At 37.3% G+C, this 15,651-nt stretch overlaps 1 protein-coding gene across 1 annotated transcript in view; it reads right to left on the reverse strand.

Annotated features, from left to right (window-relative positions):
* The window catches only part of fbxl17 (F-box and leucine-rich repeat protein 17), a 287,750-nt gene that overhangs the window by 185,124 nt on the left and 86,975 nt on the right, over positions 1 to 15,651 (reverse strand). Inside the window, exon 7 of the mRNA XM_015377171.1 lies at positions 12,481 to 12,588. Coding sequence (XP_015232657.1) covers positions 12,481 to 12,588 — 108 coding nt within the window. The remainder of the gene's footprint in view (positions 1 to 12,480; positions 12,589 to 15,651) is intronic.

A 15,651-nucleotide genomic window follows, 5' to 3' on the forward strand; every position in this document is an offset into this window, starting at 1 on the left:
AAGTGCTACAGAATTGTTTGTTGTTCCTGTTTACCATTCTGCACCAGCGCGCCTGGTGTGAGGGGTTATTGGCCAATATGAGCATTCGCTTTTCATCTTCCTTTGATCCCTCCCACTTCCGATAATCCCACTTTCCCATCTGAATGCCTTATAAAGAAAGGTTTAGATTAATCCCCAAGTTAAAATCTCAACCTGCTGACACAACGTTCAACAAGCTTTCCTGCTCATAAAACTATCTGGAGGCTTTTAAAAAGACAACGCAGGTGTAAAGACACTGATGCAGATTCATAGCTTTTCAAGGGAAAGCCGCAAACACACAAATACAGGCTTATGCTCATACTTACACACACACACACACACACTTACTCAAAGCATGCAAGATAAGAGGGGTATGATATTCAAGAAAGCCGCCAGGGAGGCATAAAGGTAAATGTCATGTCCAAGGCTAAAGAGAAAACAAGTTTACAGTTGGTGTTAAGATCACTGAGCCCTGTGGTTGTCTCCATAGGAATCACATATACCAACCAGCATGGAGACACATTGGGGGGACGCACAAGGACCGAGGCTCACTGTGTGAACTAAGTACACATGTAAACACTGCTCCCTGCCTCAATTGAGGTTAAAAACATACAAGTTGCAAACAAACATGCAGGCCGCTGTGCTTTCCTAAAGGAAACGTCTTTTTTTAAAAACTTGGAATAACAACCTTCTCTGTTTTTAGCGTCTCATTTGTTACTCCTCAAGTGAAAGTTAAATCCACACCTCCTGTTCTAAAATGTCTGCTCAGGCATAAAATAAACATGAAATACAATTTTCATGCAGCACACGCTCACCTGCACTCTAATGATACATGTGGCAACACGACTGAAATAAACAAACGGCTTGTTTGTGCAAAGATTGGTGAAATGAATCCAGCTGTGATGATCAGGGAACGGCTAGAAAAATAGACAATTGTAACCAACGGCAAAAACTGCTTATTAGCAATCAATATGCTCAGAGACAATGAATGTTTGGACCAAAATGCACCAAATATAACAAATGCAGACAAACTGTCATGTGCCTCCGGAGTCACCACTGAGTCGAAGTGCTAAATTATTCATTCTGGGGCCTGAACAGGGCGGCACGCATGTGTGAACTCTCATTATTCATTTTGTTGGGACATAGACATGCTTACACATTCAGATAATGGCAGTTCAGTATCTTTGAAAGGACTGCAAAAATTAATGCTTAAGGTTTAGTGCATTTGTTAAAGGTTAATGTTATAACCCTACAAGTAGTCACAGGAACAGACTCACAGAAATGCGGTTTTAAGTTGATGATTTTAGTGTGTGTGTTTTGTTTTTTTTTATACAACCACTCACAGAAATAGTTTTCTTGTCCGTTCAGTACTTGTGATGAGCCCTTAGTACATTTTCAAAGCCTCCCCATCAAAAGTAGTATTTGTTCTCAAAATCTTCAAAACTGCTTATCTCTGCTGAAAAAGAATTTTTACTACAGCCAATAGGTAGTGTTTCATTGATCTGGGTAACCAATAAGAAATCAGGCCAACCGGAGTGAGTTTTTATTGGCTGATTGTGTAGCTAGGTTGGAGGGAAAAGAAAAAAGATGTCTGCAAAAAAAAGGGAATATGGCGGTGGGGCGGTGGGGCACTGATACGGCTTAAGTTTGCAAAATTCATCTGAGAAAAATAGATGCAGGAAAACAACCATAATAATTTAAGAGTGCCTCTCAAAAAGAGAATGTTGTAAACATTCACTATAATTACAAATAGCCGTAAATTAGCTATTTGACACTTCCAGAAATTCTGCGAGTAAACGTGACTTTGATATTGTTTATATTTCCCAAAGTAAGAATGAATAGGATCTAAAAAAAAACAAAAAAAAACTGAATGCGTATAAGAAGGAGCAGGAAGTATAAGATGGGTTAAAGCGGAGCAAAGGAAAAAAGTGAAAGAAAGGGAGAACAAGTGAGGGAAAAGCAAAGTAAGAGAGCGAAGAGGATTTGGGCAGGTTTTCTTTTCTCGTTGGCTGAGGTCTGTAACCAGGCAGAGTGCGTCTCTTTGCCTCTAAGTTGGCAGCTAAAGGGGGGGTCATTATTCAAGCCGTTAATAAAACCAGTCAAACCTGCAGAATACAGCTGCTCTTGGACCAGCAGCGCCTCTATTAGCACAGTAATATAATGAATACATGTTAACATGCAAAAAAAAAAAAATACAATCACTCAAGTGTTCGAAATTAAATATGTTTCTATTGCAACTAAGGATCACACACTGATCATATTAAATATAGCAGTAAAACATGAAAATTAAAAATACCATTATAAACATGTATTTAATACAATTTTAAGGTAATTCATCTTAAACTTTTATAAATATTATTCAAATTTATGTTATGCAATGATGATGCATCACTAAAAAGATAATACAATACTATTAGAGGACGTTAATCCTTTCAAAAAACTGTTAAAGCAAATAAAAAAATCTGAATGTGATTAAATAAATCTGTACTTTTATTTGAAAATGTACTTTGTTAAAGTAAAATGTCAAAAAAAATAAATAATGATAAATTACATCAAATGTGCCAAAGATCAAACATCGGAGAATAAAACATAAAAAAAGAAACAAATATCAAAAGCAGGAGTGCATCTGAAGGAAAGAGTCCATGCCACTATTTATTTTTATCATCTTTAACACTTAAGGAGAAATTATATTAAACAAGAAAATCGCCTTTTTCTGAATTTTTAACCTGGATGTAAATCCTAATATGAAGATAACCTCGATTATCGTTATTATTCAATCTGATCTTTTCAATGCGTAGTCAAAGACGGCAAAGATAAGCCAAAGGAAAACTCTTCACATTTGGCAGGGGTCAACAAAGAAAGACAAGTTCTTATCTGAAATATATGTTTAACAAAAACCTAAATGAAAGCAGTTTAGTCCTCAGAATAATAAAAGGTCTAAGAGCTGTTTTAGTCTCGACTTATTTGATTAACTAATATCTTTCAAGCACAGCAAAAGGATATACAATAAAAACAGAAAATGAGAAAAACACCTTCCTGTTTTAAAGAAAAGGCAGTCTGCAGCATTTGAAGATTTTTTAGAAGCTTTCCTTTTTATATTGTGTGTCACGCTGTATGCACCTGGGAGTGCTCTGCCGTGCACTAGATTCTTAACTACCTGTGATATTACCACATGTATTTGCACAACACAAGGAAGTGGAGGTCTTGGAGGACCCCGTGCAAAGGATATGATGTCATCCGTTTGAGCGTTGGCACAACATAACATGATTTCATGGCTGTAAGTGTCCATCAGCATCAATGTCTCAGGCTCACAGGGAGTTACATGGTTCTATAAAACCATGGACAGAGCTAGCATTGTTTTATTCATAAACACTGAACATGCTGGATTTGGAAAATATGAGCTGCTGCTTTATTGCTGCAGTAAAAATACGTCGATTTGAAGCTTTAGAATGTGAGTTTTGTCAGGACAAAAAAAAAAAAAAAAACTCAGCTACTCTAGGGTCAGCTTACAGATCCTCAAAGGAGCAGCACATGTTTGCAAGTAAAAAAAAAAGAAAGAAATAGGGAGGACAGGCTCTTTAAGTAAGAGTACCAGCCTTGAGATTCTAAGATGAGAAAGGATGAGTAGAAACTAGTTTAGAGAATTTGAAGGAGCCAGATAAAAGTTTAGCCCACACCCTTTGAAGTGTATTTAAAGTCCACAGCAAGGAGTCAAAGTCACAAAGTGCCTTTGAGGTGTTTGCTCGGTTGTCCGTACGTGTTGGGGGACTGTGTGAATGAGACAGGATGAGGTGGGGGCAAACAGGAGGGACGAATGGCAGAGGTGATACTAGGTGAGCGTGAGTGCGCACTCATGCATGCTCAGCAGTCCCCAATAAAGAAAAGGAGAAAGCCAGACACTTCAGTCAGACAGGAGGGAAGTGTGTCATGACAACCCCCTTCTATGGAGCACTGCTCTCCAAGATCATACAAAAGAGCTTGCAAAAGCCTGCAAAGACAAAGGAAAGAAGTATTTTGATGGAAAATATTTATAATCTAGAAATTAAGATCTACTTCACAAAAGATATTTGTCACATCTGACCTTAGTTATTAACAAAAAAACAAGACAAACTAGTCCACTATCAAAGTTATGAATAATAAGTGGAATGACAAATAAGGTACTGAATGCATGAAAAGAAGAAGCTGAAAAATTAGTCTTTAGAAAATGATCCTGCCTTTTACTAGTGAAAATTTATGAGTTGATTTATTCTGAACTGATGGCCTAAACAAAGGTTTTACATAATTAAATTATCACCCAGGAAGCATGTCTAAAAAGGTAAAAGAGAAGGCTTTCTAAAAACTTTAACCTGTTTGCTGCTAAAATGACAACTGGCGGCTATTAAAGATGCATCTCCAAACTCTGAGTGTTCCAGAGAGCACAGACCCAATGATCACTCAGCTAAACTTCTGTGAGAAAGGAGGTACATTATAGCTTATTGAAAAGTTTTCAGCAGAAGAGCAAGAAAAGTCAATGGATACTCCTATCTTAATGTCTTTGAATAAATAAAGGAGGATTTTCAAAACAGTCCGAGTCACACAGGTAGGGAAACATTCAACTCCTTTCAAAACAAAATGACAAAAATCACCCTATAGAACACCTGAAAAAAAAAAAAAAAAAGAAAACGTCTATTGAAATAACTAAGGATGAAAAGACGCCTCCAGAACCTTTACGATTTGAAGAAGACTTGTGCGGAAGCTTGGGTTGACTCTGGTTTCATGCAGGGGATATTTTCTCCAATAAGGAGACAGCTTTAAGTTACCATGACCAAAATAGGCTCTTCTGTTACTGTCTGCATTAAATACGTTTCAGTCAGGTCTGAGATTTATCCCATGTGTCCTTCCACTTGATTACTCAGAACCTAAACCTACAGAATCTTTCATTTTGATTTCTCTGCATGCGTGGATTACTTAGGTTGTTGTGGGTATCTGATTAGAATTAGGTGTCAATAAGTCCATTATTGTCTCCAGAGAGAGACAATGCTTCATAGTAGTGCACCGATCCGTATGGGTGTGTGTGTGTGTGTGTGTGTTCATACATGTAAGGTTAACTCCTCCCTCTGTCTATTCCATTGCTGATCTACTGTCTACCAGATATCTTTTCTATTTCTATTCCCCTTTTCTCTTTGTAATCCCCTTCACTCCCTAATCCTGCGTGTGCTGGTCTCGATAACAAACTGAGGTGATAGAGAGAGATGGTTTCTTCTTCGGCGCACTGAGCCAAACGCCATATAAAGCACACAGGAACCACTGCGACGGCACCGGGTGACAGTCACGGCACACTGACACTAGTTGGGCCAGTAATGAGACATGATATCCCCACCCTCCAGAGGTCAAAAAACCTCTCTTTCTGTGCCTGTCTCTGGGTTAAACGTCTTACAGCCAAATGAATTATTCTTCAATTACTCTTGCATGAGACGCACATCATCCTTAGGCTCTACTTTCCTCATTATATTCATAAATCCCCCAATCTCCCTCATACAGCAGTCAAGAAAATTATCACAATTGAGACTCATTTGGCGACCCCCACAACCCTATTACCTCTCTGCCTTCAAATCCCCATTGCCGCCTCTCCCCTTTATCCCCCAGTCAACCACTTTGGAGACACAACACGCATGTACACACGTCTGTAAAAAAAAAGTTAGATGGGACCATGAAAACACACACACAACCTTGCCTCTTGGTTGGCGTTGGGGGTTATCAGTTTGACACAGGTTACTGTGATTATGTATTTTCTGTGCTTCATTCAGGGGGTAGAGGAGATAAGGGACCAGCAGGCTGCAGCAGTCAGACACCACTTTCCCAACACAGGGTGGAAGCAGAAGAGTAGCTTTAGCGAAGGTGACAACCTTTCCGTTCATTGCAATAAAAAAAAAAAGAGGAAACAAACCCATGCCAAACCTTCTTGTTTCATTTCCTCAAGTCATAGCCACAGCTTTATTTGATTGCAATTTTATCTGACGGACAAAAACATCAATTAATCAATCAAGCTTTATCCAAAGTGTGCTGTGTATACCCAAGTGAATAAAGTGCTGTGCAGGTCCATACATGAAAAAAATGTAATCAGTAAATAGGAAATAAAATACAGCACTTACTGTAAAAGTACAACTAGTACAATTTGAGCAGTTAAAAATAGCCATGGAAATAATGGCTACTAATAAAAACAAATGGATAAAACCAGCTTGATGTTTGCACTAGAATTAATAGTCAAACTAAAATATTAGCCTTCAGAGGAGATTTAAACCAGAGAATTTGGTATCCTTAGGAGTGAGAGGAAAATAATTCTTCAGTTTGGGAGCAAAAGCACAGAAAACTTCGTCTCTTTGGTTTAGGAGATCAGATGCGGGAAGATCAAAAGACAGCAGGTTCCCTCACTATACTACCAGAAACACGCTTGAGTAAAAGCTCTAAAAGTATATAAATGCATACCATATTTCACCATTATTTTATTTTTAAAAAGAAACCTAAAAGAGAATATGCTTTGTGTGCTTCCATCACTTAAAATCCAAATAAAGTACAAAACTTTGGTTACATGACAGAATATGGAAATGTTGAAAAATTATAACTTCTTTAAAGACAATATATTGTTTTCATTGGTTCGGAGCCCAATTTGAACTCAGTGGGAACTAGCGAGCGTTGCACCATATACTGTACAGGGATAAATAGAGCATATGATGGTAGTTATGAAATTAAATATCTTCCCTGTCATGAACCAGACTGTTTTATATGCTCATAAACACACCAAGGGGGAAAGAAGTATTACCCATAGTCCATTTCTGTCAAATTCATGGTGCATTAATCAAAGGTCTCAACTTTTCTCCCCAGAAGAACAACAAAACCACTGAAGCAGCACGACTGAATTAATCTACAAGGCCACAAATTAGGACCAGAAACATCCCAGTTCTGCACATCACAGAGACAACACAGCTATTACAGTATCCAAATATACCTTGTTTCATCTCTGACTCATTCTTCAACAGTCTCCCCATTTGTTATAACTTTGGCTCCTGTCCCGAGGGCAGGAACTTTCGCACAGACAGCAAAGCCCTTCTGCGGCCCAAAGTGTCTAAGGGCGGTGATAGGCTGATGTATGAGGAGGGGCATTATGGGTAGGCATGACAAGAGAAGGGGAAGCCATCAGTGGGACATCTAAAGCTGGAGGAATGAAGGCTCTCTGGCACAGAGAGCAGCTCTCAAACACTGCCTCTCTGATAGAGCCGACCTTGGGCTTAATCAGTAGCAGAGGAAAAGAGCAGCTTGACAGGAAGATGGAGGGACAGAAGGAGAGTGAGCATGTGTGTGAGAGAAAGACTACAAAACACAAACCACATGAGAAGTGGGGAAAGCCATGAATATGGAAAACAGAATAAAACAGTCACACCATGGGAAAGACAAACAGGTTGCAACACTTAGAATAAAAGTTACATCATAACTCCAGGGGTGTCCCTCATCTTTGCGAAACCACAGCGTGAAGACAGCCAGAGAATCTTATTAACATAGCTGGTAATATGGTGCATAGACATAAATCAATTATTTTACACACACCTGAAGCGCAGACTGAGAAAAGATTTTGAACCTTCAACACACCCCCTCATAAAACTGAATTAGAAATAACCACATTCCACCTCATCTGGTATAATATTACACAGTAATATACAGTTATCAGTTTGGAGGTTTTTATAAAAACATATATCTATAATAATTACCTTTACTGTCCCTGCTACTTTGCACATTAAAACAAAACTTGTCTTCTGCTTTTATTCCATCCCTTGGGGAGCAGTGGGGTAACATGATGAAGCACCTGGGAACAATTCTGGGGCGTACGGTTTTTCACAGGGACACCAAATAGCGGTTTGTGGGATTCTAACCACAAAACTTACATCCCCCTCAGTTAAAAGATGTAAAGAGATGTAGGAGATGTAGGAGACATTGACATTGCATTGACTCAAAAGCAAGCCCTTACACCAAGCATGCTTGTAGCGACAGTGGAGAGGAAAAACTCATTTTTAACAGGAAGAAACCTCCATCAGAACAAGGCTCAGTGTGAGCGGCCATCTGCTGAGGCAGACTGAGGTTTAAGGAGACGAAAGCAGACATAGAGAATGAAGCAGATATAAATTGATAAAGCCATGATGACTAGCCAACTGAACATTATTGGTGAGGACTAAAACATTAAAGAAAGAAGTACTAATGAAAACTGCAATTACAAGAAATGAAAAAATCATTGCAAATCCAGGAAAACTTAGGAGCAATAAAAGGAATGACGCTGCTCAGCATCCAGTATTATTTATCAGTGAAAACCAAAAACTTTTACAAGCAACCAGTCTTTCAAAAGGTATTTTTTTTTATGTTTAGATGACTACCATGATTAAACCACTATTAATTAACTAAAAGTTCTGCTTTCCATCACATCACCCCAGTCCCAAAGGAGCTTCACTGAATTCCTATCCGCATCAGAATCCAGTTTAAGATCCTCCTATTTGCTTTCAAGGTCATCCATAATCTTGCTCCCCCATACCTCTCAGATCTCCTTCAGATTGCCATCCCCTCCCGTACCCTTAGATCTTCCCCTTCCATGCACCTTGTTGAGCCTCCTGCCCGACTCGTCACCGTGGGGAGCGGAGCCATTCTTCTTCCAAACCTTGGAATTCAATCCCACCTGATATTTGTAACACTGACACATGTCCAAATTGGTGTATATTGTTTGATATTTTGCATTTTAACTGTTTGCGAAAGGATTTTTCTTTCTAAATGAATCATAAATGTAAAAACTGATCCTTTTCCAATCAATACATATTTATAATAATAAGGATTTTTCAAAATAATGATTTTTTTCCTCCGTTTAACAATTGTGTCATGGCAATAAAAGATTAATTCATTTGAAGTTCTTTCAGATCTTTACTTGGTGTCAATAAGTACTGAAGTCGCTGTTAATCATGTGTACTGTATATTATAGCACACATGTTTCTCAGCTTACCTCCTGAGGCCAAGTGTCAAACCAGTAAGTCTTCTAGAACACCCACAAGGCCTCCCTTTAAGATGTTTTTCATCAATAAGGAAGTCTTGGGAAATAACAGACCTCACAAATACAACTATTATTTATGTTGAGAGCTCAGAGCCAACATGGAGCTTCAATCTTAAAACCAACCATAAATAAAAGTTTAAAGTAAAACCCTGACTCACACAGCCACAAAAAAACAAACATTTGCTCCTGAAATCTTCAATTTCTCTTTAAGCATTTAAAACTAAATGCTGTGTTTAATTAACAACTAGTAGGAAAAGTGTTACACAACTTGTTCACTTGCTGAGCAAACAGAAAACAGTGTTTTGCGTTTTGCTCTAGCTACTAAGCAGAAGAAGATTTATATGCACAAACGTTGAGCTGTGATGCACATCACAGAGACAGAGCATCGCTCCTATAAGACATTAAAACAGAGAACAAACCCTGCAAACTGTTCCCAACATGTCACCAGCTTCTACCTCCGGCCCTTTTCATTTAGTTTCCTCATATCTAGACTCAGTACAAATCAAATTTAAAAAACGGTTATAGGACAAACGCAAATAAAAGTAGATAGTCCATCTTTTTTATTAACAAGTAGAAATTGAGAGGGTTGGAAAGATATAGAGTGTGATCAGGGAGGAAAAGAGGTAGGTAGGGAGAGCACAATAATCAAACAAGAGAGGAGCGCCGCAGTCCGGGAAGTGCACAGAGGTCCGTGGAGTCATCAGAAATGCAACGATTTCTAAAAGCAAGAATATGATTTTTAAATCGACAGATGATGGGACCAGGTGGGAATCAACGAGAGCAGGAATCGACTCTCAAACAAGATAATTGCTGTCAGAAATTATAGAGTGATGGAAAAAGGAGGAGGTGGAATGACTGAGATGTGGGCTGAGAGAGGCGAACAGAAATGAATAACAGTGAAAAGTGATTAAGACCGAAGGCTGAACCTATGAACTTCTCTGTGCTTAGGTTTTAAATGCTTTCAGCTAAATATAATAGGAAGCTTTTCTCAACAGATTAAATCTAAAAGGAATGCATCTGGGGTGTCTTTAGCAAATGAGAAAAAAAAATCATGGATCAAATATACAAGGTTTTTGATTGGATGGATGGATGGATGGATGGATGGATGGATGGATGGATGGATGGATGGATGGATGGATGGATGGATGGATGGATGGATGGATGGATGNAATGTTTAAGTACAGAATTCTCTTTTTTTTTTTTTGCTTGGAAGGAATGAAAAGAGGTCGTCTACAGGCCTCAACCAACAAAGCAGGTTACCGTGTGATCCCAACACACAGAGCTCAGCTGAGTTGGGTCTTCTTCAAGAAGATTAAATAACTTTCACGTTATGGAATTTTAAATACAGCAAGAGGTTCATACGGAAAATAAGGTGCTTGTTTGGAATTAATAAATTAAATAATTAATTTTAAAAGTCCACCTATCTGAAGACATTAAAAACTAATCTGTACTATCTTAATGACTTGCAATATTTTTATGCAGATGTGATAAAACAGCAAAACAGGATTCTGCACATTTAGATATTGCTATTTGAGAAAACGTATTTATTTGTAATCCATAACCTTTCATTATGCTTTAGGGAACTGTCCGTTCACTTCTAAGTATTTTTTAAATGTCTGAAACAGATTTGAAACTTGATTACCATTTAGAATTAAAATGATATAGTATTATACATTTAAACACCAGAATTTCCCCAGTGTGGGAACAATAAAAGGATTTTCTATATGAGGATATTTATCTAAGCTTTTAAATACAAGAAACAGTAGAAACATATTGTTTCTTTTCAGATCTACTGTTATGTATTCTAATTGACTGGGGATACGTAAGCAATATTTCAGCTGCTTTGATGTTAATTTTTTCGTTGTTTTTTTTTTAAAACTTAATTTAACTCATTTATTTTTTTAAGCAAGGAACGAAAACAAAAAACTTTTTTTTTTTTTTTTTTTTAAAGAAATTAGAGCACCTTATGGTGCAAGCAACATTTGGTTTGTTTAGTCTTTGGACTGTTGGAGATTAATAGAATAACTCTGGATAATCTAGAATGGTTTCTAGATTTGTATTTATCAAATACCCAGAAAACGTATTTTTTTACGTAAACATATCACCGGACAAACATATCAACGTTTTTGTTTTTCCAACAATTCCTTTGGATAATTTTCCTCAACTCTACCATTTTAATGATGATTCAAAAATCCTGGACTTTAATGGAATAAATTGGGGAACTCAAGGTCAGTGCACAAAATGAAGAAAAACTAGTTAAACCCAAATGGATGATATGATCTATTTAGTTTCTGGCTTTGCATGTCGAAAGTATTCATAAATATTAGCAGAATTATGAGCTTCTTCTTCTGAACTTCTAAATGTTCACCTTGGCTAATGCTTCTATTAATAATAATGAGTGCGTAGATGTGTGCTTGTGTGTGTGTATGGGGGGGTTATGTCTAGGTACGCGTGCCTGCGTCCACCTCCACGTATGCTAATGCTGTTATGACTGGCTGGCTTCATTACTGTCTGTCTACAACACCATGGCCAAGGTCAGCAGAGGCTGCAGAGATGATAGGGGCCGAAACTATGAGCAGAAATTAATCTGCTGTTTAATCTAATAATGCAGCACAGCATCGGGTGCCTCAGTCCTATTAACACAACTGTAATTGCATTTGAGGAGAAATGGGAGTATGCAAGTCCATTGAGGTGTGTGCACACTCAAGTGTACACCCAGGTACATCAAACACAAATCGAATTGTATTACAGAAGGACACACTGGTGCAAGACACACAAACACTCTAGATGGATTCCATGTTGGGAAAGGGAATTAAATGAGACCAAAACAAGGTGAGGGTTTTCCCTCTGAATTTACTTCAAGCAATCAAAACACCAGTGCGTGTGTGTCCGCATTTACAGTATATGGCATGGAACGGCTTTAAGCATGGAGCACTGCTCATTAACATGGTAATATCTAAACAGCGGGGTGTAGACGCAGCAACAGCGTATTATTAGGATTCATCTCATTAAGCTTTCATGAGATTTAAAAGTTAACACAAAATAACTTGAAAACTAAGTCTGAGATTTAAAAAAAAACATAGCGTGGATGCCTGAATTCATTGCCTAAAAGTTAAATATACCCCCTGGAGACAACCTGCAGCAACGTGTAAGTAGAAGCTGGCCTGAAGTAAGCCGATTAGACGGAAATAAAAAAAACTTGGTCATGCAAGAACTTCTGGTGACATTTACTGAAATAAGTAATTACAACGAAACAAGGAAGTTTATCTTTAACTGAGACTGCAGGAAGTACGCTATCTTCAAACTCTTATAAGTAAAGACACAAGGGGAGTTCTTAGATAAAGTGGACCTCTGCTGATTATTTAAGGTTAGTGTGATAATTCAGCTGGTTTGATACTCACCGCGGTGAGATGGATCACACCCTTAGAGGTCACGGGGCATCCCATGAAGCCCACAAACTGCAGCTCAGGACAGTGCTCCGCTACGGCCCGCACAGACTGATCGGTGACCTGACAAAGGAAAGAAAAGAAAAAGAAAGGGAAAAAAATTTAGAACACTTTCAAAAGTAGGAAACACTTTGAAAAAGGCTTCAAAGCACCAGATGGGAGGCATTTCACCCTTAATTCAGGTTGAATATGTTTGATTTATGATTGGGATTCAAATAAGATGGCCATTTCTTTTTTTTATTTACAATAACCAGCAACAACAATAATCGTCCTCCAAAATTATTCCTAGTTAATTTTCAGGGGAACGTTTAAGGTCAATTTCCATCTCTGCCAGTGTGCCCCCACTTCATTAACATCTGTGCTATTTTTATGCTCTCATTTGGCTTTGAATCCAGCCGATGCTTTCCCTGACCTTGGTACCTGTAGAAAAAAATATGAGATAGATTTCTAGAAAATTAGAGACAGACAGACCTTATTGAACAAATCCATGTTTTATTGCATTTGAGGATTTAAATATACCCTGGCGATATAACTGATCTTTATATCATGACTTTATATCACATACCAGTTCCATTACATGTGATTCTAATCCAAGCTTAAAGCAATAATTTTTCTGTGATATTTTTACAGATTAAATAAATAAAAAATAATAAAAAAAACTTTGAGTATTGGCATGTTGTAATTATCCCTTTTAGAAATGTAATCATAGTTCTTTCTTCTAGACTATGACTGGAATATAAGAAGTTAGTTTCAATCAGTTTAAAGCGGTACCTGATGAGTGAGACAGAGATGCACGGTGTACACACATCCCATGGTAGAAATCAGCAAAGGTAAAAAATTGCAAAAAGCAAAAAACTCAGGACTTGACCCCCAGATCTTTATCCAAGAGCAAACCATTTAAAAGAGATGTACTTAGGGTGTTTCTGTTTGGTCTCAAGTACCTCTGAATTAATTTGAAGAGAAATAATCAGAAAAACAAATGTAGTATCATTTCACCATATTTAGTTTTTATTGTTTGTTTTTTTTAAGAATTTTCTGTGCACTTTATTTCCTATAGTTAGGTTCTTATTGCTGTTTGTACCAGTTGATCTAACAAAATATAATAAATTACGCTAACTGCTAAACTGTCAATAAATGATAGACAACCTCTATTAGATATTTATTAAAGACGCCTTATTTTCTTTCAATATATTAGTAGTACCCTCCCTTTTCTGTTTCTGTCCCCTTAAAACTAGAGGGGTCTTTTTTTTTCCTCCACTCTCAGTAGAATATTCTATAAGTGAATCAAATGTGTATAAGATGGCAATAATTAATTGTCTCTTAACAGTTGCAGCTAAATCTGCATCCCTGTAATCATTTTGGAGCTTTTTTCAATTGGACTTTTTAACTCTGATCTGCTTCAGTGGCTTTTTAGGAAACCACTTAAGCAGATACAGAAAAAAATCAGGTGAAAAACAACTAAAACTGCAGGAGCAAACCATAGCAAAAGGCCGACATTACCCCAACACATAAGGGAAACTGGGTTCAAATTATTAAATACTTGTGATAAATATAAATCATATATTGTATGTGAAGGTGGTTTACTGTATGTGTGACACCAATGGCTGTTGATGTCAAAATCTACATACAACAAAGAACATTTAGGAGGCACATCTAGTGGTTAAATGACTGTTGAACACTTAACACCTGAAAGTTGTTGCTTTTGTGGTCTTCATGATTTTTTTTTTATATGTTCAACTGCAAAAACACATATTGTATTATTTTATGTATCTGGAACTATATTCAACTGGTAAAATCTGCAGATTTAAGTCTGCTTAGAAATATAGTGAAAGTCTTTCTGTTTATTTTTCCACATAAACCTACATATAATCCACTGAGTTTAGGGTTTGTTGTGTTTACTACAAGCTGAAATGACACAGTGACCCACAGTTTCTTTAAAGAGTTCAGGGATCTAGTAAAGACAGAGCAAGGCACAGCAGACAAGTACTGAAACCACTCATCATCCAATATCATCTCACATTATAAGGGAGCAAGAGGCAGCCAGGAGGTCAAATGTGTTAAATGAGAACAGAAGTTTCTGTCCATGAGGGCAGGAAATGAAGAACAGCGACACTTGCATGAGGTTTTGTATGAATTCAATTAAGAAAATTGACCATTTAAGTCTTTATACAGCGTACAACTGCAAAAAGAGAATGTCTTGCATGACAATATTGGAACAACACATTAAACCATCCTTTTACTTATTGCATCATCCGTAGCTATTGCTCTATTTGTTCAGTCTTTGTTTTTTCACGCAGAGACCAGAGGTGATTGACTAAAGCTAAACTTTGGATTTAAATGAAGAGATTAAAAGGAGGCATAAAATATAGACGGCAATTGTTTACATCAGGTAGATGAATATTTTGTTTTCAGTCATCAGTTGTAAACTAACAGTTAAAAATGGATCAGAGATCCACAAAAAAACACCAGTTTCTTTATACAGACACAGAATTGTTTTTGTTGTATTGTTAATATTCTCTTAAAATGTAGTGGAGGATGTCCTTTTTCTAGGTGGATCATCTAAATTATTGGTCCTCCTAACTTTCAATCACTCCGGTGATATGTTTAGGTAAAGACGCCCTACATGCTCGTTCCAATTTTCACTTACCGGTGGTGAGTCTGACATAGAAGAAAAATTGCAAATCTTCTTTTGGAAAGTAAGCTTGTATGAGTGATGCAAACAGCAACTGTTAAACAGAACGTGCACGAGGAGAAAAGGCCTCCTGCATGCTCTTGCAAGAGTTTAATAGGTACAGGGTTGTGCATGTGCATTTTTTTTTTTTTATGGAGAGGGTCTGTCTTTTAAAAAAATAGGAAAATCCTCCACTATACCCTTTAAGAGATGTGGACAAAGTTCTGCTAACCTTTTAAAAAGTGAAGGTATCCATCTATGGGGGTGTTATGACACAATTTCATCTCAGAATCAGTTCTTCACGAGCTTTAGTAAAGAATAAATGAGACAAAATGTCATTCTTTAGAAATCCTAAATAAATATTTTTTGTAGCATTAATAAGCAGGTAGAACAACAGATGAATAAAGTACGTGCTTTATTAATTTAACATAATCATTATTTGTCTATATTTCAGT

This window comes from Cyprinodon variegatus, unplaced genomic scaffold (assembly GCF_000732505.1).
Source record: "Cyprinodon variegatus isolate N-32 unplaced genomic scaffold, C_variegatus-1.0 Scaffold147, whole genome shotgun sequence".
Classification (NCBI taxonomy): Eukaryota; Metazoa; Chordata; class Actinopteri; order Cyprinodontiformes; family Cyprinodontidae; genus Cyprinodon; species Cyprinodon variegatus.